Below are 24913 nucleotides of genomic sequence, written 5' to 3'. Positions count from 1 at the left end.
TTTAAATTGGCATGATTAGGTTTTAAATTTAATAAAATTAAATATGCAACGACTTGTTTTAGAAAATTGTATCATTACATTTTGCTCTATATACTGTTTTTTTATTCAAGGTTTAATATATTGTAGACATAACACTTTGTTTGTAATTTGTGTAAAGATTATTCTCATCTCGTATAATTACAGAATTCAATTAAGAGGAATTTTTTTTTATTTCTTGTGATCAAGGCAAATATAAAATTCAATTTAGTTTGAAATGGAAATTGCCTGTCCAAAAAGCGAAGAAAGTATAATCGAAGCTCCAATTGGATAAAAAGTTATCTTTTGATTATCTCGCTTCTCTTCTCTCTCTCTCTCTCTTTGCTACGTTGTTGAGAAGTTATCAAATTTATGAAGTGGTTGGGCCCAGACACTGATAGTCCATCCTGCTATTGTGCTGTCCTTGGTCTGGATATCATCGGGCCGGGTGGAGAAAGTAGATGATGATGATACTTCATGACGACGATGAGTTCAGCCAGTTGTGTGGGATGTTGCTTTCTCGTTCAACTTATTCTGCTGAGATTTCAGCTTGATGGTGATCGTGCTCCAAATAAAGGAGACATTTAGATAAACATCCAATAAGAGCTGGTTTTTCTGATTTGGATTAAATTGTATCAGGAATTCCCTTTCCTTTGTGTTCCTCAACAACGTCTCAAATTGTTTGTATCGAATTCTTATTTCTGCCTCTCTTTTTTCTTCTTCTTTGTCGATTGCCGCTGCTGGTCAGTCAGCACTTGAGGAATTCCCTTCAGGGACTACAAATGAAATCAAAGTTGAAGTATATGTACAGTAATAATACGTGAGAAATCAATATATCCAACAGTGATCCACCTACATACATGCATATCCTCTCTTCCTCTGCTGCATTTATATGGGTTCCAATTCATCCTCCGCTGCGCGTTTCATCTCAGGTACTTTTGTTGATTACAGCTTACATTCCCTAGTACATACATACACACATACATACGTACGCACCAGGCTCCAAAACGCCGAGACAGGATCGGATGCGATTTTGTCGGGGAAATATGTAGACATTGACGTTATCATTCTTCCAAGTCGGGGAAACAATCAGTCGAGATGGATGTGGTTCTGGTAGTCTGCATGGGAAGGGCTTGGGAGCAATTGTTTAAGATGAGTCTGGGTGGGTGGTTATTTGCTCACTATAAAAGGTACATTTGACGCATCATTCCCTCCCCTTCACCTCCAACATTAACGATCAGCAAGTAGGACGACCCGATCAAAGAGCAGCGTGCATATCCCTATTGTATAGCCTAATTAAGTATTTCATTAGTCCTAATCAAATTGTGCACGCGCATTTGACCTGCAGTACGAAGGTCTTGACTAGTAACTACATATGTAGGTCAGTCAAGAATGCATACCTAGCAGATTTATTATATTAACACTACTCTCAAGATACTTATTTATAGTTAACATTTACTATGACATCACTAACAAGAGTTTGAAGCTGTACATTGATTTTTATATGAGTAGCACTGACGACCATGTCCCTCGTAAGGTCTCACTTGCCGGTCCTTTGCACTTAAATTCAATATACAGCATAGGGCGCAGGTATGTATGTAAGTATGCAACATTTAGCCTGAATAACGCTTAATTTGTTATTATTACAAGTATGCTTAAACTTATTACATGACACCTCGCCTACGAAATTTAAGTTTGTCGAGTCAGAGGATCTATATTTCTAAGCAATGTCAGGATGGTTCTGGTGGGAGTCCTTATAAGCCCCCCAAAGTGCAGTTGGGCGAGAGAACTTGACTATTATAATTCTACGAGGTAGAGCAGGAATATTAAAAGAACAGCTTCCAGCTTTTGGTATGTTGTTGAGCTAAGAGAAAGTATCAAGGAGTAAGATGAGCTAGACACGCCATATGTTGGACGCTGGAGAGAAGCCGATGCCTCCCCTGTACAAAGGAAATAGGTCATGTTTTTTATTATTGCAAGGTATAATAATAAGTATTGGGGATGAGATGAGCTAGGGTAGGTGGGTGGGTGGGTGGGTAGGAGAATCTCTACCCGTGTGGAAAATCAGGAGACCTACATGGGATCAGACATGTACTTACCACCTGTGACGACAACAGTGGCGCTGCAAAAAAAACATTTTATAACGTAACAATCGAATTGAATTTTGGACTCCACATGCTTCCCTACACATTTCTTTGGTGAAATTGAGATTCTTGATTCGAGAGCACTATTACACATAAATCACAATTTGTATACTGAGATATTTTCACAATAATTTTTAAGGTGTATATGAAATAATTTCATTGAAATTGTATAAAGTTAATTCGGAATTTTAAAAAACTAATTGTCTGTCTTTGAATTTAATAAATCAAATGTGTATTAAAATCACTAATTTACAAGTAAAATCTAACAAGCCAAACTTACCTGGCAAAACCAACAGTATTTAAGTAGCATGTCCAATTTCCACTTTGGGAACGTTGTACTCCGCGGAACGTTGCTGTTTCAACAATCATCTCGTCTTCTATCTTGGACTAAAATATGACATGAAATAATTATGTTAATCTAGCGTCATCCATAATCTTTGTAAAGTGAGGAAAACTGTTTACCTGAAAGGTGATGGAATTCTTGTCATCGTTTTTATCCAACAATTGACCATTATGATACCACAAGATTTTCCCAACATTATCAGGTAGAGAATCCTGCACAATGCATTTTAATTCAATTAGCATGAGTCAAATCTTAAGCATAACTGTCAAACAGAGGTTCTCATCTAATAATTATGGCTCAATAAAATTCAATTTGTTTGTCATTTTTATAGAGTTTGTTGTTAATATTTCGACGAAATGTATTATTATGTGTGTACACTCGCCTGTACAATGCATTTTAATTGCAGAATTGACTGTGGCGACTCCCATATATGAGGACTTTCTTGCGGCTCCAGTCTGAAAAAAGACGCAAACTATAAATTAAATCACTGTCTCCTCTGTAACTTTAATAAAAACTGTCGAGTGCCGAGCGGACATGAATTACGTGCTTGTGATTTTGCTGAGGATAGCGGAAAAACGTACCTAATGGTAGGGACCAAAACCGTAAGATAGATCGGGTATGACAATTTCGGCTCAGTCGATATCTGACACTCGTATACGCCATCTATTCATATTTGAGATTTATACATTTCACGTCTTTTCATGATATTTTGATTTATATTATATTACCATCTCGGGGCTGGACCTGTGGACATTGCACGTTAGCTCATCCCATATCTTTCCAATTCTATGTTAACTCTTGTTTAGATTTACCAGTCTTGTACAAATTGAGAAATTGTTAAATACGTAAGCTCGTATTGGTACAAATGTATGAGCGCATTCAAAATAACTGAATACTTGTATATTTTTTAACATTAATAATTGTTCAAGGTACTTTCTCAGTTTGTTCATTAATGATTTGAAAATCTAAATTATTCGTTAAGTTATAGTTGGAAAGATATGGAATGAGTTAACGAACGTATTTGATTTGTAGGATCCAAGAGTCGCCTATGACATAACAACACGTAATGAATAATTTATTTCTCAAAATTGCATAACAAACCATCATAGGCATTAAAATAACTCACCTGGTGGAGCCGCAATGACTTGGAAACGTTCATCTGCGATGAATGTGTAGCGATCCACTGTGACAATATGTGAATCCACCTAAAAGATTTTAAAAAGTAAAAAAAAAACATCAAAATCTTTCATATTACTGCATGACATTTATCCAGCTCATATGCCACAGGAATAATAAATAATGTGTACTTTGTACATGAACGCTTTTACTACGGGCCATATGCATATTTTATTCATATTGCACGTCAAAATAGTGTACCAACAAGAGCATCTAATCCTTCTTCTGCGTTCAAAGGATGTGTTGAAAATGTCAATGTCATACACTTACCTTCCGAATCCACGCCACCTAAGAAATTAAAGAAAAAGAACTATCAGTCAGACGGCATAAAATATATCACCGCTTTCTCTGCCCCCATTCTCTCGGTATAGATATGCGTTATAAAATAAAAGATGTTCTTCTTATATTTAGACCAAGAAACTGCACACGCATTTATTTTCTAGACTTTCCTTCTAAATCAAATTTGATGAACAAAGAAATGCTTTCATTCTTGCAGCCCAACCAACTAGCAGTTCGCACACCCACCCATGATCACCCTACATAAGGGAAGAAAGAAGGGTTTGACCTGCTCGCTTTGAAATGAATAATACAACAGCAATCCGATATGACATGAAATATGATATTAGGAAAAGTTTCCTCTCCTGTAGTTTTAGCTATCCGTCCCACAAAGCAGAAGCCAAGTTGTCTCCGTCAGTATGTTCCCAAGTCATGCCAACTTTAACACATCCGTCTCTCTCGTTTCGCGACAAATCATTATTTTCAAACCATGTATTTTTAAGGCCTATTGTTTCAACCAGAAACAATTTGGAGGCATTGCAAACAAACTCGCTAAAGTGAAACGCGATAGCATGCAAAAAGAGTGAAAGTGTGAGAGAGAAACAAATACGTACATACTAATGACGGAATTAAACGCTATAGTTAGTTTTGCATGAGACGGCTGAAACTCCTCTGTTGTCAGACTCGGTTATCTGATCGGTGGTTCATTTGATCACACGCAGTTTATGTTATGGACTCAAACTGTCGGAGGATTTTCGCTAACACCAACACTAATGCGACGAGAGGCAGTTTCCCCGTTGGGTCTATACATTACAGGTTTGGTTTCCCCAACACTACTGTTTTCGCCCTTTTCTCCAGGGTATTGTTAGCAAACAATTTATTGCCTTCAAGGAATTTGTGAAAATTTTACGTTTATCTGCAAAATTGGATTTTTATCCAACAACACTTGCTGTCTTGAATGATGCTAACACGCGTGTATGGCAAAGAATTATTACATTAATCCACTTCGGCATAAACAACTTTGACTTTTAGTCCTCGTCATAAAAAGTCACATTTACAGTCCATGTACATAAATTGCTTCTTTTGGATGAATGCATTTACGTATTGTTGAGGCAAATGGATATGGATATCGATCTCTAATTGCTACAAATGTCATTTAAGTTAGTGGTCCGTGGTGGTGGTGGTGGTGGGGACTGGGGAACAGGTTTTTGTACATATTGCAAGTAATGGAGCAGAGAGCAAGAAATTTTTGCTCGGTCAGTGGAAAGCACTGGGAAAAGGGTTGATGTGGGTCTGTCGTCCGTAGTCCAGTTCCAAAGTTTTCCTTCAATTACGAGCGAGGTGCTTGAGCGAATGAGCGGATGCCACTGCTGAACATAGAACAATGGGTCGGTCGGAGATTCATGAAATATAATGTCCCCAGTGTAATGCTTCCAAGGCATAAATGGCATAAAAGTCCACTGAAGATCATAAAATGGTTGAGGTGTTCGCCCCATTAAACACACTACCGTATCACCACCACCACCTCCACCAGAGCAAGAAGCCACCACACCAAACACATCTACTAGCTTGAAAATGACTCAATTACGACATAAAGATTTCCAGACAGTTAAGACCGCAATATTATTTTCTCTCTTTTACTTACGGCAAGCCCACCCGCTTCCAGGTACAGATGTATACATTAGTGTTACCAAAATATCTTAGCATTGGCGTAATATTGCAGATAAAGACTCGTTTAATGTCCAAACTTGCTTAACTAGATGCGTGCAAGAAAACAAGAAGCGAAATTATTCAATTAAATGTTCTATGCTCACCAAATTACATATGTGATAAATATATAAATTATAAATTATTGTCTGCTAAAAAATATAAAATTGAGTTTGAAACCACTGCGTATGAAACAGCAAAACATGTTGGGTAGGTTTTTCAATTTCCTCAGGGGGACCAAGTAAACAATTAATAAGGTAAAATTGAGCTCTCCGTTCGCAAATTGGTCGCTTTTCAATTTGATCGTTCGTGTGACCTCCACTCCCAATCTCTCTTGTGAACTTTCATGGAAAAATTAATAATTTTCCCAAGAGCTGCCCACTGCTCACGTCCACAGGAAAACGTATGTATGTATAGATATTGGGTGGTTTGAGGGTCCATTTGGTCTTGTGTAGTAGTAGCAGTAACGGAACAGCAGCAATGTAGCACTTACGGCAGCATGGAGAGAAAAGTTGGAGGCATTATTGTTCCGAAGAAAGAGAGAGATAGGCTTGTTCTCGGTTCTTGGTTGGGGTTTTGTAATCAATCTTTCCGGGTAAATTGCATGACAGCGTGTTCCATACCGACCGACCGACCTCGCTTTCTCTATCCATCCAACACTTTCCTCCAGCTCCAGCCCACTTCAACTTGTTCAAAGTTCGAACACATGAAGAATATCTGCACTCACTCAATCTGCTTCACCCTTGTTTTCGATGAAAGCAAACTCTGGACGGCTTGGCTGAGGCACGGAGGAGGAAAAGAGAACAAAAAATGTTGGTGGGAGGTAATAGCCATGTAAATGGTACCTATGTACGTGCATATACCTTCACACCATGCATACCTGGCCTCCTGGACCAGCAGCAGGTTAAGAGAAAGAACGAGAGGAGGGTAAGCACTGAGCAGAGAGAAGGAAACGGAACAGAGGAGACCAAAAGAGTAACCGAGCGCTGGCAGATAACGCAAGCAGTTTGTTCCCAAGTTTTTGCATAACAAATGGTCAAAAGATAGAGGAATATTTAATGCCGAGTGACTAATATAAAGAGAAAGAGGACCATGGTTGTTGTAAGCTTGGGTGGTTTGTGGTCATAGACCTGACAGATTAAATTACAGATTAAATTACAGATTAAATTAATTAAATACAAAGATACATACTACCACCACCAAATCTTGTGACTCGGCCAGTTGGATTCCTCGCCAACAACTTGCAAAATATTACCCTTCTCCATCCACCAGCACCGCCGCCAACACCACCACCACCACCACTGGGTGTGCTAAAATTTATTTTTCCATAGCCGCTGCGTGTGTGTGCATGCACATATGTAATGTATGTAGATATGTTGTGTCCTCGTATGTAGGAACAAAGCAAACTCTTCTATATGTAACTTATACGTACAACAGCGTAGTGCACGTAGCAGTAGAAAAGATTCTTGCAGGAAAGTTTGCCACGATAACAGTTAGTTGACGGTATCTCACTCTTTGTCTAAAATTCTCTCACATTCAGTTTTCTCGCCCTCATTTCATTACGAACATGAGAGCCAGCAGACACGAATTATTTTTCACAAGAAAAGTGTTCATATCCGTCCGTGATGGGTGCTTGCGAGGGAGAGGATGGTTCTCGGAATGAGATAGTCGAGATCACAAACGATATGCATTAGAACCATTGGCTGCGAGATTCCTTGCGAGGACCCAGGCGATAGAGATTGTAGGCCCCAGACTTGTCAGCTAAACCCCGGTACCCTAGGATGAGCAGGTAGGTCTGAGGCATTAGGGTCGGAAAGTGTACTTTTTTGGGATATTACGTTTTTGCGATTTTCTCAAACTTGATCCAAATTTAAGTTGTATGTGAATACGGATCGTATCAATTATCTTTCTAGAGTAAAGTAGCAGACCATCATGTCAGAAATAAATATGAGGTCTGTGACCAACAAACATTCTTTTCAGGACAAAACAAATCTACATTTGCAACTTCATTTAGCTCGGGTTAGGGACAGAGTCCGCTTCTATATATTTTTGTCCAAATTGACCGGACTTTCACCACCCTCGTGAATGTTTGTTAAGTATTCTCTATTATTTGGCACCAAATTATGCACAACTCCTTCCCTTGACCACCTTGACTAGTGGAAGTTATTATTAGGTTATTATAATGAGGACGAAAGAGAAAGCTGTGATATGCATAACTTATCCGCGGTACTGCCTAGATAGTCAGTCCGAAATGACTCTAAACTAAAAAATGTATGGGGCAGCATGAGGAGAGAGGTTCCTGTTCTGAGCAACGATGTTGGCTAACGTCTCCTCAAGACATTTAAAATGATATTATTTTAAACGATTAAATTTGGTAATTTTGTACCGCATGTCGGAATCATAATTTAATGGATAGGCACGGAGCACGTAAAGCTCGTCGGATCGGATTGTTCGTATTATTCCACTATTACTTCTACCTGCATGACTCTGGTGCAAAGGAGAAGACGATGAAAGAGGGTAATCCTACATTCCCATAAGCAATGTAGGCAAGTAGTAAATAAGGACGGATTTGTTCCACGTCGAGGACACATGACCGTGTGTCCATGTCTGCTGGTCCGTATTTAAACTTTTTTTTCTTCTCAACATCATCTCATGATGCTAAAAACGTGGCAACTGTCGTCCTCTTACATTATATTTCTTTTAATGATGTACCTTGTAGTCTGCATGAGGAAACTCTTCCAAACTTTGCTCCTAGTGCCCATCTCATGTCAAAATCGATCCATCACTTCATTGATTTTCTTTTTACTTTTTTGAGAAGCAATCGACATGTCTTTTTATTGTCAACTCTGTCATAAAAAGTAGCTACGCACGTTATTATTGGAGAGGTATAAAATGATGGGAGAAACTTTTATGCAAAACGTTGCTGGGTTGGAACTTGCCCTTGGAATAAGCAGTCTTAGCGCCACGTGAAATGCTGCCTCTTTTTTTCTCGCTCAGAAAGGTCTTGTTAAGTGTCTGTTCATGTAATCTAAATTGAGTCAGTCAACTAAATAAACATCATTTCTATTTGAACTATAGGTATAATCTAAAGGGAAATCATTATTGATTGGGGAGAGTGAAATTCGTGGAAAGCTCTCTCGCTGAATTTTTCATTCTTCCAAAAAAGAAGAAGACGAAGACGAAGGAGGAGGAGAAGAAGCTCTCAATGAGCGCGCAGAGGGAGCGTGTGGACGGTGAAAGTGGGATAAGAGACAGAAAGCGTCTGAGGGATGTAGAAATACTTAAGAAGCGAAATGGAGTCACAACTGAAGAAATGGAATCTTGAAGATTGAATTATTCGAGGCTCGTGTTGCTCTCCTCTTCTGGTCTGATTCTCAAGAATATCAATCATGAACCAAAAGCTGAAAAATAACATATTCAATAGCGTGAGAGGTATGAAATCTAGTTGGATGGTTCTTTTTATAGCATAGCCTCCACGTTTATTCCGTGATCACAAGTCAGCAGAAATTTACATGAGACAAAGTAGGCAGGCAGCAGCTCGATGCTTTCTCTCGGATATCCACTTCAATGAGAAAGGTCGGCTGACTGACGACTCGCGTTCATCCACCGCGAGTATGTTCCACCACCACCTCCAGCAGGCAGGCAGGCAGGCAGGCGGACGGGAAGAGCATAACGGAAAAAGAAGTTCCTTGTTCATGGGAGCTTTACAATAATAAATTTGAGTTAAAGCTCGATTTATCGCTGTATCATAATATACGGAGAGTTTTAGGGCGAGTGTATTGGTGAGAAAGGTAGTAAGTAGTAGTAGTTTTGCTCTTCCAGCTCCTCGTCCAATCCACAAAATATCATGCATGCAATGAAAGTGCAAAGTTATGATACTCTACTTATGATGGAACCAGTTTCAGCCTTTTTCTATAATAATAAAGCAGCAGCAGCAGCAGCAGCAGAGTTTTGTGAGGCAAGCAAGTTTTCCTCTTATTCTTGGCCAACTAACTCCTTCTTGCACCACTACTTACTTACACCATACATCCAGATACGTACATCTACATAGAGTACAACACCATCCAGACCAGTCTTCTTGGCTGGCATGCATGCTTTCTCCTTCTCTCCGACAACTTTTATTTCGCAACGAATTCTCTAACCCAAAGTGAGTTCATAATATAATATCTCATCTGGGCATGGGGGAATGCATTCCATTACACATATCATCCCATTCCGCACACACACACAAGGAAGGGGCCAGAATGGCATAAGAAAATACATTCATCTTTCAAATACATAATACCTAATGCGTCCGACATAAAGAGCCTTTCACAATTTTTACAGTTTTCATATATATGTGATCTTCCCACTGCCTTTGCTTTTCCTTTCCGTCCAAAAGGCGTCAGGATTTATGAAAACATTTCAGCTAACAACTACAACGACGACTGCTGCCATTCCTTCAGAGAGAGAGAGGGAGAGAAAGGGGCTACTTACTACATACGACTCTGGTGCCCGACGACTTTGGACATTCAACTGACTATTATTGGTGTCTGTGTGGTGTGCCTGCATGAGCAGCAAAGAAAATGATATCAAGTCATTCGGCCCTTCCTTTAACTTGCATCTAAATTCAACTTCTTGATGGGCAATAATGGTATACATACTTCGTGTACGTATATATGCACGTATGTATGGACTAGCTCACTCTATATACGTGAGTGACGATCAATATCAAGTCGACGCTTTTGCTTTGCTGTTACAGGAAATGGAAAGATTTTTATTTTATGTATGTTGCCGCCATGTCCAATAATATCGGATTGAATGCAGTGAGCTAGTACATGTAATAATCAACCGCTGAATCGCCTGGTTCAGCATAAACCGCCATAAGGTTCCAGATAATAAACGTCATGCGATTTCAAAGTGGGTCATAAATATCCCTTTGCAAAGTCCTTGATTTCTCACAGTCCAAATATATAGGACAACAGGTTTTGGAAAGTTATAGGTAGTGAAAAAGCAACTGTTGAAAAATACGACATTGGAAATGTGCATATAGTGCCTAAGAATGTGCTATATATGTATATACATACGTCGTTGCTGTTGCTACATATTTGCTGTTTTGATATCAGCGAATGATCATCACGTTCCGGAAACGTATTCGAATATTGAGGGCGGAAAAGGCAAAAAACTGACTCGTTGGTAACGTGTTGTCATCACGTTGCAGAAAGCATGATGTCAAAGAGCAGCTTTGAGCAAAAAAAAATGCAATGTTTTTACCAATGGTCCAAATAACTAGTATGTGTATACATATGTATGTATATGGGTAACACGTGCCCCAGCAGAACTTCGATTTAGTCACGTCGATGGGAAGATTACACGATAAAAGGACTCAATAATTTGAAGTTCCGGTCAGTTGAAATAGACAAAGACAAAATAGTTGGGGAAAGGATATTGAGAATTTCCTGCTGTCAAAAGGTATCCTTATGATTCGATCATCTTCTGCTGGTGTTGGTGGAAGGCTCCTATTGGCTACATGTCGGAACTCGATAAGCATTCTACCGCATAATGGAGTGGAATTGTAAGACTCAAAGGATGTCATTTAACAAGTTGCTTACACTGTTCCTCGCACAACCTTCTCACATGAAACCAACCCATCGGCTCAATACGAATTACTTGAGCAAGTCGAACGGAAATTTCATTCGAAATTTCCACTTTCCTGGAACAGAGCTGACAGTGTTGAGTTGGTGCTTGGACAAAGTGTCAGTAGTCTACATAGTCTAGTAAATAGTGGGTGGTAGTCGTAATGTTCTCTGGCGTACAGCTACAGAGATCTCTACAACCACATATCCCAAAACGCTCTGCTTGCTGTTGCTGTGCGGTATATAACCAGCTCGTTCTTTTTGTCAAGCAAACCGTTTAACTACATATAAGCACACAATGCACATAGATCGCGTTTTCTTCTTGCAACTTTCTATCTCAATAGAAAGCAAGTCTCAACTGGTCTCAAGAATGCATAGTTGCTCCACATTTCCTCCGACCGTATTCACACACAACAGACTAATCCACAGAGAGAGAGAGCCATGGAATAAGATACACTATGCTGTAGAGAGAGCTTTCTCCGCTTGGCTTGGTTTGTGTGGAGGACTTTTGCGGACGGAAATTAGTATTCATTCAGTACGTACAAAAGAACTGTGTCACAAAGCGGGCAATAATATATTATCTTTGTCAGGGATTCAGTGGACAGATAGATTCCTTTCCTTTCTTCGAGTTCTAAAATCCTCGAGAACATATATTCCAAATCCCTTTGAGAAGACTTGATATTTTTCCTCCGGAATGGCCACAAAATCGAGATAGGAGGAGCACCTCTAAGCATTTTCTCCCCACCCGTCCTCTGTATACTTTTAGTTAACCCCTGCCTATTGTCTGGACCAAAGTTGGAAGTGTGTGTGGTGTGTGTAGAACAGACGAAGGCTATTATTGGCGGCTGGTTGAGATAAAAAATCAGAAAGAAATCTCATGGGGGAAGTTTATCCTAAAAACTGTCACTTTACTTTGTTAGTTCCCTCAAGTTAAGTTAGGCTGGTCACTTAGGCTGGTAAATTGAGTTTAAAAAATGATGAGTCTTATAAAAAAACCCGCTGACTCCAGGCTGTCATTTCTGATTTCTCTCTTTAAAATACCTCCACTCTGAATTGTATGAAACAGTTGAAATGTCCTGGATTGGTCAAAAATCAATGAACATTGACTATGGATGTATATGACTTGGTGGCCCAACTTTTTTTACCCTCTTTCTTTTTGGATTTCTCTCTTTTTTCTATAACCATCTATCAGAAGCAGTGCCACTCACATTGCTTTTTGCGGTTGAGAAACTCGCTCTCCAAACCCTTTCGACTCCCTTTTGAATCCTCCGAGTCGTTCCCAGTCCCTCTCGTGCCGCTGCCTCCCTCCATCCATCCACACGCCGCTTTCACTCTTCCGACGACGAGGGCACGACGTACAATACCGCGGCGGAGGCAGCGTCGGAGAAAGTGGTTACACGGAAAGCATCTTTTGTCTCACTATACCTTTTATCTCTCTTTATGCATGGCTAAATGAACTCAGGGAAGGGGAGCCTTTGTGATTTGTGATGCCGTGTAACATATTGCTCCGTTTCCCTTGTTTAAAACTGACTCGCAAAACTTGTTCCGGCCACCACCGCCACATGCAGTGCTCTTAAATGTACACCATGCGTCGCGGAGAATTGAAATCTCATAAGACAAATTTTTTAAAGTTGAAAGAACAAAGAAGTCAAATTAGTATCATTTTCCAGAGATAAATTAAAGAACTCGTGTGAGAAGAAACTTCATTAGTGGAGAATCTAATTTAGGAATAACTTTTTGACGTTTATATGTATATGTCCACCACCACCGCTCGGCTGGATTATTATCACAAGTCACAGCCGCCGCATATGCAGACTACTTACGCCACTCGCAGGCATATTACCCTCCTCACTTCAACCTAACCATAATAACCAAGAACTAAGTAGCATATAGCCGATTTGACTCTTGTGCTGACTTGCCTGCCTGCCTACTTCTCCTTTGTCTGGGCAGTTATTGAATCTGAAAAGTCAAAAGGGCTTGAGCTAATCAACAACTTTATGGCAAAACCGTTGAATTGGGAAAACTTCTTCAAAAAGCTTTGGATGGCGAGAAGTGAAATGTGCAAGCAGGCCGTTCATCATGATCATCGCTTATACATGGAGGAAGTGGAGGGGCAATCTCTGTGGTGGTTGGAGTAATTCCGCTCCAATATATTTTTAACAAAACTTTACTGCTGACACTGACACAGCGGGCTTAAAAGTGAAGACGGCGAAAGTTTCCCAGGCATCATCCAATCCAATCCAACCTATAACCGCACTTTGGCTTTCAAACCCTTCTCTTTTTTCTCCTTTTTCTCCACATGTACTTATAGGGCAATGACTAAGTGATTTCGTAATTTGTGATTTTGCAATGAATAAAAGATCGATCGTTGCTAGTATACATAAGAAAGAGAAGACAGACACAGACCCGCAGGGGGTTGGTACGTATGTACGTATGCATACATACATACATGCATGTAGTCTGGTTGGACTATACACTTTGCGGACTTTCTTGAGTCCGTACTTTCTGGTGGAGAGGGTGGATGCCCCTCATTTAGCGAAATTATGTAGGAGAAATCATCCCATGCTTTAAATATGTATAGCTTTTAAAAGCTAAACCTGAGCACCCCATTAAACGAGACCTTTAAGACGAAGGATATAGGCAATTTCGAGTAAAAGACAATTTCAACAGTCTGGTGTAACTGGACTGGAAGGTAACATTATCCAGGAACAACAGTTTCACTGCCTGTATGTATGCATGCATTTACGCTATCATTTTATATATACGGCCAGAACAGCAAAGCATTCCCCTTCCTCAGCAACATTGAGGAAAGAAAAATTGCAAATTAACTGTAAATGCAGACAGTAAATGTTAATTACACGGCCAACGGTAGTATAGTTTCAAAACGAAGGATTTAAGAGAAACAATGGATGTATACCTATCTGTCTGCATGTGGATATATTTGAACCTGAACTGTGCTATCCTTTGTTCATTTAATCTCTGCGCTGTAAGACAGGATAAGCTTCTTTTTGTAAAATACGAGGTGATGAACGCATGTACAGCCTTCATAGAAAGCGGGTTGATGGGTTCTTCCACGGCAATAATTAGTAGTGAAAGGATTGAGCACGAGAACATGTCATCACATTAATGGAAGAGAGCAAAGCGGAGGGAACGGACTGTGAGATTGGCGATGCCTATGTAAAACACATTAATGTTATGAAATTTTTCTCTGCCTTGGGCTCGCTAAACTTGAGTTGAAAAGTTTGAGAACGAGTGAAAAATCCCAACTCTCTTCAGCTGCATGACTTGATACAATTCCTCTCGTTTTGACACGCGTTCGTTTTTTTCATATGCGAGATGTAGGAGGTGAAATGAAGTGCCAAGTATAAAACACGAAAATGGAAGTTTCCTCTTCCAACAAAAGTTATAAGAAAAAAGAAAGAAAGTAAAAGTACATACACGAAAAAATGGGCAGCCTATTCCGTCCCAAGGAATTTTGTTTTGTAATGTGCACCGAGATGACGAGGTCGTGACGCGGTGGGTGAAACATAATACACGTACAGACGGAAATAGTAATTGACTTACCGATTTGTTCCCGAGCTGCTTGACCTACAAAAAACAAATTAAAAAAAATAGTTAAAAACGGCATGTGTGTACTAAATACGTATTGAGTATCAAATTTATCCAATTTTATTTGAATTTAATGGGAAATTGATGAAATCTTCTTACATAACAGGGCAAATAGGCTGTAGTGCCCACGTGCGTGGAAACGTTTTGATGATTTCGTTCTATATCGAAATACGGTCCCGGGTATAATCCAGTTAGCTCCACACGTCCGCCTGGTCCTGTTCCAAAAAAATCATCCAATAAAACATGGAGTGCAGAAAGTTTAGCCAAATGCAATATCACACATAGATTTGTTTCGATGATAACGACACAGCACAATGGGATTTTATACACATGTAAATACCGTACACAACTCGCGACCGACTTTCACTCTGCTGCTCACATCAATAAAATATTAAGTTTATTTGTTGTCAGGCTCTTCTATACTTGTCCTTTATTGAGTTACATACGGAGGCTACACTTGTTGTAAGAATGTTTGTGCAATCGAATGGAGTTCTTTCATTGAGCGAATCGTAAACTTTGACAAGACACAACTTTAGGTAACAACGCCGGGTTGGCTGCGAGTGCAGGAGAACGTACACATTTTATTATTTATTTCATTCCCTGTCAGATACGGACACCCGACAGGGCATTATTTTGGCATAATCTTGCAATATTATATTATTTTGTGCACTGAGCTAGTTTCTGCAATCTGATTTTCAATACCCACTCAAAACCTCCAGAATTGACTGCTTGACTACTTCACAGTCAGCAAAATTTATATTGGCCATTCGCATGGGAGATTCTCTATAGAATACCAATAGGAAAAATAGTGGCAGGTATATATGTACGTATGTAGACGTAGGTGGGTGGTACTGTACATAGCCCTGGTTCTCACGTAAGTTAGAGAAAATACCGAGTCAAAATTTATCCGTGTCCTCTCTTTCTCTTTCTTCTTTCTTTCTTTCTCAAGCGTTTTTTTGCCAAAAACAGTTTTCCTTTTTCTGTTGGCAAGCTTGGCTGGCAAGGAGGAAAAGCATGGAAGGTGATAGAAGGGGATGGTGGTGGGGATGCGTGCTTTAAATATCCGCTGCTTTCTCCCATGTACGTACACACATGTATGTATGCACACACTCTCCGGGCAAGCTCTGAATACAGCCAGAGGTTGTTTTCCTCTCGTCCTTCTTCTGCTTTCACTTTTTTTGGGACTCATCAACTGTCCTCGTGTTGGCTTGGATAGTTGTTCCACTCGTTCGCAAGCATCCACCAATGCCTCCAGCTCCAAACAACATGAACCTCCGCCACAAAGCATTCCCAACCGAAGAAAAGAAGAGGAAGAGGAGAAAGTGGTGGGTATAACATTACAAGTTCGATATGTTATCCGATTATTGATCTTCCATCCTTAGAACAAAGCAGAGGGCAAGTTAAGCTGCGCTAAGCCAGAGAACCATAAGCTGGACAGATGAAAAGACGCACAACAGGGGGAGAGAGAAGAAGAAGTAGCTTTCCTCTGTCGCTGGCCTCTAGCCTTCGTAGGCCCATAGCCATCTATACCTCGCCTATTATAGTCACATTGTGGGTCCAACTTTTACTTGAAGAAGTCCGATTTGGCCCAGCGTCGGCGGCGGCTGTTGTGGTGATGGTGGTGGTCTTGGTGTGGCGTGGGATATCATCATGGTATCGTGCTCCGTAAACTCAAAGCCATTACGTGAGCCACTCTTATACAAAGTAGTACCGATATAATAATATATAAATGGTTTGGTTGCTGGAGAGGCGAATCTCGTTGGCTGTTTGGGTCGCGGATGTTCTGCTGCTGAGTAACTGAGTACAGTAATGCAGGCACTAACCATGAATGCATGAATGGATTGCTATTGCCATTTGCCATTGCCATTTCTCCTGCTAATACGAACCATCTGAGCTGGGATTCAATACTTCTTCTCTCCGCACTCTACATCCATTCTTCTACACTTTTACTTTCACTTGAGACTTGAATTGCTGAAAGTTGGGAGCGTCTTTTTTCAAGCAGAGAAAACAACTGTCGGAGATTCTCGGCTGCCATTTTCTAAACATAAATTAGCTGCGAAATAATGGCAGCTAAAAACGTCCGAATTGTAGTAGCAAAATGGTCCACAAAATCAGTAGTGTCACGTTTTGTCAGGAGGAATGGGAGAAATTCTACTCCTCGTGGATATAACGATGTGTACATATTCAACCCCTACATATATACTGCATGAGCAAACTGACTGCTCAACGCTCCCACAAAATACATGACCCACTCTGCTCTATTTTCCTCCTCGTATACACGTTAGCACACTAATCCAAAATTATTTAAAATTCTCATTCATGTGTAACTTTTTGTGCAAAGGGAGAGGAATCAGAGAGAGAGAGAGAGAAAAGGACGTGAGAGGGAAACATTTCTCTCTCCATCTGCGACTAGATTTTCATGCATGTCACAAGGTATAGAAGAGGAGGAGGAAATCGTGTCCTACTTTCAAACAAACTCTGAAACAAGGACATGGCTTCAAAAAACTTGAGATTTCATTACATTTCCATGCATGCTAATTTGGCGAGAAAATCTCTGATTGAGCCAAATTCAGCAGTTGACATAACATCTCCTATTACGTGCTTTTGTTGAGCGCAAGCAGGTGGGTGGGCAGGCGCGTTCATCCGAGAACTTGACGCAAATAAAAAGTTTGAATTTGACTTGGAAATGAACTTTCTCTATCGACGAGAGATTGGTTCCGAGGCATCAATGTGTGTGGAATGTCGGAAATTTCTTCCATGTTGTCGATTTCTGCAAACATAAACGGAAAAGCAAATGACTTGCCCAACCAAACTAAGTATTTGCCATGCACGCAGAGACTACTTTGGTGACTTGTGGTTAAGAGACAACTCAATATGCATCATTTAAATTAAGTAACAAACTTACTTTCATTGCTACAACACACATACCACGAGTATTTATGTATATAGTCTGCCTGCAAATAGTAGTATGGACAAGGGTAAATATTTAATCTGTTTCCTGAGGCCTTTCGTTTTTAATAAATTTTACCATCTCCGCACAAACAAACTACTTTAACTTACAGGCGATCAAATAGTTTATTACCACAAGTACTACACCCATCGGTACATAGCATAGTGCTTGGGGGTATCATTTATGTATAATACTTATACATGTAACGGGGTCTTACATAACAAGTACATTCCTACTTACCCACAACTAACTATTTAGTAAGAGTTCCTCAGCGATTGTAAATTCTGATAAGTACATTTTTGTACATTTTTCACGGGCTGAACAAGTTTGACATGTTGTAAATTATTTGCCGTGGTTGGTAAGTTTAAACTGCCTCTGAGCTCCCTTTACAGACGCCCATAATAATGATCAAACCGAATGTGTACTGCATTTGGCATTTAGTGAGCAATAAAGCATTCGAGGTTGACAAGAGTGGAAAAAATAATGGAAATGTCGTGATAAGCACTAATTACGTGTGGAAACAGATTCAGCGTGTGAAGGATGCAATCCAAACTTTAATTTTCGAATCGAAATCCAGCCTCCTTCACCTCAAATTTTTTTCTTGGCGCACTCTTATCGTCTCTCATAATCAAGTTTGACGTTCCGAGGTCGGAACAAGTTTCGTCTACATAATTGCTGGATATCAAACTTTAGCCTCTGGGTTGTGAATGTACGTCTGCCTGCCTGCCTAAATACCTACGCACACATGGTACATAGGTATGTCTATCATGACTAATTGTAAATATGTGCACCACATTATTTCCCCCTTTTCTACGCCATGATCTGATTTAGGCGTGTAAAACAAGTAAGTACCAGCAGTTTGTTACATAATGATTTCCTCCCGAAACCTTTGGCATGCGGCCGAGTAAATTAGCCGTAATATATTATGGACAACATGTCATAAGCCTAATTTCCATACAAAAACGTAATTTATAAGCAGACAGAATCATGAAAACTGAATGCATACTAATATCTATCTGCCACCACCACCACTATTTCCCCATATCGCACATACGTACCTACTTGCCTCTACACATGAACGGGCGCATATCAAGTCAAGAATTATGAATGCATACATTATGGTTGGTAGGTTGAATGGCGATGTGTCATATTTCGTAGCTGGGGCAATTATTCCCCGCAATTGCCCCCCAGTCAGTAGTCCTCCCTCCAAACTTGTATCACACATGTGGAAATGGGGAGTACATTCAGATTTGAAAAAGAGATTAAAAATATACTTTGGTGCGCTTATCTCATTATTTCATGTACTCTGTTGTCCGTAAAACGACAGGGTTCTCCTTTTACTCTCCCTCATAACAGACCCTCTGGGACCATGAATAACAATTTTACTCCACAGGCTTTGTACAGGTACATGCATATTTACGGAAATGTGCACACATAAGTTTACAGGCCTTCCAGTTACGGGTAGTGAAAGTGTGCATCATTTTCGTTACTCTTCACAGGAATTTTAAAGTAGTAAAATTTTCACACTCACCTTCGTGTGAAAAAAATAGTGAAAGTGTCAAACAACCCATTCATGTGCTTAAATTTGCAGCCTGGAGTAATGATAGATCTTTAGCTGAACGAAAACAGTAATTAGAGAAAATATATTACATTATAATTACCACTGCAGAACATGCAACCAAGAAAGTGGGAAGTGAAACGAGGGAAAACACAGTAATAATATTTCATCAATTACGAGCGAAACGAAGGAATAGCCGACGTCGCTGTTTGGAGAGAAATTAAGAGTCTGGAGCTATAAATATGTATGTAGTATAATAATATCTTGTATAATATCTAGCATGTTTATGTCGTGGAGAGTATGTTCTGGAAGGAGCACAGCCCTGGTGCTTATTGCTTGTTGGTGTAAACGCATTAGAGTGAAACAAGGCAAAGAAATTGACTTTTGGGCGTGGAAAATACGACGATGATCAGGAATCATAAAGTGTTTAATAATGCGCACCCACCGTCTTCGTACTCTCTCCGCGAGGTCGTGAGCAAATGCCAGCTGACTTGTTGGTTTGTGGCTTAACTGCTTTCACTACGGCGATATTATTGCTTTTTGACTCCAATGTGCTCTGCGTATGTGTGTAATCGCACTTGAGCAAGCACGGCTGCTTGTCCTGCAATGGGTTTTTGAGATGTGGCGAATTCACTTTATTGTTATTGTTGCAGGATAGATTTTCAACGATTATTATGTACCGCTCTCTGCTTGGATTATCTTTATTGTGGCATTTTATCAATCTGTGTCCTTTTTGGGGGCCGGAGCCTTTTTCGATTTATGCAGCCAGGGAATGCAAAGGAAAGGAGAGCGCTTTCACCGATACAGGTCGTCGTCCAACGGTCACACCACCAAGACCATCATCATCATGTGAAGCGTGTTGTTCCTATTTTCATTCTTCACTGCACAGCATGTGCTCCGTGCTCGCCATATTTCTCAGATTTCACCATTACCGATTATTAATGAGAGACTCGAGCTCACAGGTCATTCTTTTATTGTTCTGCCAAGTTCGTAACTCGTAAGTTTACGGCTCATAAATTACATTCGACAATTGAATTGCTCGACTTCAGTAAAGACTGGAGCACATTGGTCTTTAGGAGAGTGAGAAATATCCCGACATCCCCAAATGGACTAAAGTGTGAGTGAGTGGAGAAAATTCTGTAAAAACACGATCCATAGGCGAGCAGGGGATACACACGATCGGCTTAGGAGTTGCAAAGCCGTGACATCCCCAACTGTACTACAAAGCACTCCAACATATGGCTAGTCGGATATGCACACCCACACGGTCTGTCAGTCTGTCTGTCAGTGAATTAAAATAATCACACACGAGTCTGTATGTACATATTTATGTATTTGTATGTAGATTCACAGTAATGCTTAAAATGTGCACTAAATATTTTAGAAAAATATTAGAAGCAGGAACAATTATGAATAAGAAATTATTAAGAAACAGGGAGTCAAATCTAGTTTAGTAATAAACAGTGAGAAATAATTAGTCATTTGTATGTGTATATTGTCCAATTTATCGGTGTTGAAGCTGTTCAGCAGCGGTGGCATCAAGTTTTTTGAAGTAAAAAACGCATCACTCCTGGCACAATGCCTTTTCTCTCCACTAATAACAAGGAAAGGGAAGGAATGTAATGTTTGTGCACCGTCAAGAGGTGGTGGTGGTCGTGGTGGAGGTTTTCTAATAAAAAGCAGCTTTCTTTCCTCGGTGGGTGTGTGTGTGTGTGGAGTATGCCCCCGTGCCAAGAAATTCAGTCCACTTTTCAGTGCTTATTACTTTCTACAGGGAGCATTAAATTGGAGTTTTTGCCATTTTAAATAGCAGTATAGCACATAATAAGATTCTCAATTGGAATACAATACGCTTATGATGCATAATGCATAGGTGGAGCATTAAGGATATTACGAAGGCATTATGTATTCACAGACTCGACTGAACGCAGAGCTGAGGTCCCATCGCGTCGGTCTAAATATAAGAAAGCACACTTCTTTTCTGTTTTGTGTGGATATGAAATGTGGCTTTGGTTGTTGACTATCGTTTCGGCTTTAAGTTTGGAGTACAACAAAAGTATGTGCTGCGCTGTTCTGTATAATGCAAAAATGTTTTACTTGGAAAAAGTACTCTTACCATTTCCATTATTTTGATGGTGGTCGTCAGACTCATAACCACAATAGGATGGTATGGCAAAGATGAGAAAAGTCCATGGTGGATAATAATGAGGAGAAGCTCTCATCTTTCTTGAGAATTGCTGCGAGAGCAGTCTGCTTCTATAAATATATGAGTCCGTGAGGTCCGTAAAGTGTCTCACACCACCACGACGAGGACGAGGACGACGACAACGGGCGACGATGAAGGTACAGCAGCTTTCTTGTTCCGAGCCTTCTTTTGTGTTCCGTTTCGTTATGCAGATCACAGATCTTGTGAACTATTGTAAAGCCACGAGAGAAGTGGGAGCACACTGATCTGTATCCGTCCTACTACTTATTATCGTGTAGCCATGAATATTATTAGGGCAGAGAAAGTGAGGAGTATAACGACATCGATTTCGCGTGAGGGAGATCTTGAGAGATTCTGGATCTCAACTGGCCTCGTCTTCTCCTCTCCGAAGGATGAGATTTGGATGGGCCACAAATGTGGGGGAGCTGTAATTTCCCACAGAACAAGGAGGAAATAAATGCTACTGCAAAAGACAAAGTGGAGTACAGACAGACTTCTCAAGAAGAGACTTGGGCAGACTCAAGTTGAGCAGGATCCGAATCACAATCTAATGCAATGTAATTAATCACAGTGATACTCTTTCAGTTCTGTTTGACTATCATTATCATTACGTTTAATGGCAGCTTCATCCTCTAGCTCGCTCTCTGTTTCACTCTCTCTTTCTCTTTATATCTCGTCCGTCCTTCTTTTTCTGTCCCCAAATCTCTCTTAACTGCGTAACACTGATACTTGGTGAAAGTGTAGTGAGGGAGAAACCGTTTGTCAGAAGTTCAAATGCTATTAGCAGCAGCTACCCACATTCTTCCCAATAATCTCTCCATTGTGTTCATTTCGTATTTCTTTAAAAGTTTAGCACAAAACCGTCTGGACCAACTCTTTCTGGCTCAGGGTCGTAGAGGAGAAAAGTAGACCAATTCATTCAGATTTGTTGCGACGGTTTTTTCCCACTCGCACAACTGCTTCACATATGTTTTGAACCTACGTATGTATATGCAGCAGGAGGAAAAGTCTCTAATTTCTCAATCCACATTTTCTCGCTACACGGGGAAACACAGAATATGTGCGAGACACAGCCCAGTGCCAGCGAGTGTTGTACATTTAGTTAGCAAGAACTGGACCACTTATTTGCTCCAGGACTGGACCGACAAGAATGTGTGGGTGAGAGAGTGCGAAGGGAAAGTGAACGTAAATTTACAGCAGAGATGCTAACGTGGTGATTTTCCTTGCACCACTCGGGCAGCGAGAGGGATTCTCTGGTTTTTATTAGCACACGCAATCAGGACCCGTCTCGTGTAAGCTGATGTAAGTTGTCCCATTCGGAAACAAGTCAAGTAAATTTTCACTAGACGAGGCGGAGGAGGAGGCAGGCAGGCCAAGGCGGGCGGCGGAGAAAGGGCTGGCGAGAAGAAAGTTTGCGTTGACTTTGCTTTATGTTTTATTTTACACTGGTTTCCCTCTTGCACTCTAGTTAACTCTTCGTGCCTGGCTGGATGAGAGTGGTATGTAAAGTGCCGTATGAGATGAGAGTGAGGAAAGCAAACTCACTCAAACAGGCTGTGAATAAAAATGTTCGTATGGGTGTCGTATAATACGGATCGAGGAGAACTCTCTTTGAATGTTTCCTCAGTCCTGCTTAAATCCCGTCCGCGAGAGCAGAGCAGAGACTGACTAGACGACGGTGACACTCTCAATAAAATCCATTCGAGAAGAGTTTAAATGCGACTGGAAAAGTCAACTCGGTGCTTTCGCATAGAAATGTATGAGCGACGAAACACTGATAGGATCCACCGCACGATATATACCGTGCCACCAACCAATATGTACCACCGTCAAGCGTCTAACCTAAGCGTCTTCGTAGGTACTGCTTGCTGCACTGTGTGGATAATCGCACCAACCACCCACGGGTATGATTCCGCTATACGTACGTACGTACGACTTGTTTTCCTTGCCACTCTACTTTCCCCAAACTTGGCTCACTTTTTCTCAACCCGTCGTCGTTCAGCAAATCTGCTGCCTGTGTGGAATTGCTCACTATTTCTCTCTCACTATTCAGCGACGAGGATGACGGGGGCTGCTCCGTGGTTATCCGTGTGTTGGAGAAGAGTGATGCTGCTGCTCTGAAGTAATCCTGGCCTTTCTCTCTCTCTCTCTCTCTGTCGGACAGCCTGTGTGTGCCCCCGTGCTGCCTCTCTGGATGGAGGAAACGAGCAGTGGATTCTGCGTGTCTCTCCTCTACCCGGGTTTCCTTCCCTTCCGAAATTGCATGAGGAGTCCCCATTCCTTTGCCCCATCCGCCTTAATGTTATATCCAATCCAAACAGAATCTATGTGTTCCTAAGTGCATGAGCCGAGTTGAGAAGTAAACGTGTACACGGAACGAAGCATTCCACCAGTGAGAACAACTGCTGTTCGTCCACCTCAGTATCAATTTTGGTCGCCCCAAGTTTATTTCCTTGTAGGGACGACCGAGAGTGGAAAATTATTAAGGCCACCCAGTCCTTGCTGAGCTGTGTCGAAGAAATCCGCATGCTAATGTTATACCTTAAGTGTCATGCCCTCTCGTCCTCTTTTATCCCGCTTGCATCACGCCCGCTTCCTCCCCAACCATAATCTGAGCCAGAGAAACCTGCTCGATGTGGTTTCATCACATCCTGGAGCTCTCGTGCAGAAAAACACGTTTTTTGCCACAAGAGGTAAATAAACGCGAGCCAGAGGATGGAGAGAGAGAGGGTTGGTTTAGAAAGTTTTTGGGCTACCTAACGAGATTATTTTGGGTCAAACTTTTAATTTGGGTTGCCCTAAGATTGATATCCTCCTCTCTTCAGTCATTCATTCACGATTGCAAACTTTGGTTCATGTTTGTATACTTGAATATACATTTGAAGACAGATCTCTCAGTGCTTCTTATATATCCTCCTGATTAGTTTTCTTTCCACACTTTCTCCCAATGCTGCTTCCAGGAGTGACTCTAATAATTAAAAATCTGTCATGGTCATGATTGGGTTTGAACGAGTAGATAGGAACCGACGAACAGTAAAAGGACACCGACTTGCTCAGAAACAAGAGGACTTGTTTCTTCTGGTAATGATTAGTGGAACAAAGAGAGTCTCAGACTTGACTTCGACAACTGTGTCGCCCGTGTACGTATATCTGTACATGTTTATACGAATATATGTTCCACCCCCTTCGTGGTAGCTTGTCCTGCTTTGCTCATCCACCCATCCATATTATGGATGGATTGCATTGGAGAGAACCGTACAGCCGTATAATATGTCTATCTGTCAGTTGGCTCAAAAAGACGTGTTTGTTATGGA

General features: G+C 40.7%; 1 protein-coding gene across 3 annotated transcripts; it reads right to left on the bottom strand.

Moving 5' to 3' along the window:
* Positions 1-79: 79 nt before the first annotated feature.
* Positions 80-23733, bottom strand: LOC110842930 (zwei Ig domain protein zig-8). Of its 3 annotated transcripts, XM_035854033.1 has the most exons (15): positions 22211-23733; positions 21510-22146; positions 14985-15100; positions 14841-14864; positions 3949-3966; positions 3629-3707; positions 3520-3548; positions 3231-3246; positions 3084-3165; positions 2885-2957; positions 2622-2714; positions 2440-2546; positions 2115-2137; positions 872-1955; positions 80-791 (listed from the first exon to the last, which is right to left on the bottom strand). In XM_035854033.1, exons 2-14 carry the CDS (start codon positions 21613-21615, stop codon positions 1813-1815), a joined length of 909 nt encoding a protein of 302 aa, XP_035709926.1. In that variant the 5' UTR covers positions 21616-22146; positions 22211-23733; the 3' UTR covers positions 80-791; positions 872-1812. The 3 variants fall into 3 exon arrangements, with proteins under 3 accessions (XP_035709926.1, XP_021944501.2, XP_035709919.1); XM_022088809.2 differs by having other exon boundaries at positions 21510-23733; XM_035854026.1 differs by having other exon boundaries at positions 876-1955; positions 21510-23733.
* Positions 23734-24913: the final 1180 nt, after the last annotated feature.

This window comes from Folsomia candida, unplaced genomic scaffold, assembly GCF_002217175.1.
Source record: "Folsomia candida strain VU population unplaced genomic scaffold, ASM221717v1 Fcan01_Sc001, whole genome shotgun sequence".
NCBI classification, from domain to species: Eukaryota; Metazoa; Arthropoda; class Collembola; order Entomobryomorpha; family Isotomidae; genus Folsomia; species Folsomia candida.
The sequence above is the reverse complement of the archived record's forward strand: the minus strand, read 5'-3'. Positions and strand labels throughout refer to the sequence as shown.

What these genes read in the sequence shown, in the direction of transcription:
- LOC110842930 (XM_022088809.2), bottom strand. Translation starts at nt 21,615, where the DNA reads ATGAGAGCTTCTCCTCATTATTATCCACCATGGACTTTTCTCATCTTT. An exon ending in GTTTTGGTCCCTACCATTAG is followed by an intron (nt 2,958 to 3,083) that starts GTACGTTTTTCC and finishes GTCTTTTTTCAG; the next exon opens with ACTGGAGCCGCAAGAAAGTC. An exon ending in AATACTGTTGGTTTTGCCAG is followed by an intron (nt 2,138 to 2,439) that starts GTAAGTTTGGCT and finishes TTTTTTTTGCAG; the next exon opens with CGCCACTGTTGTCGTCACAG.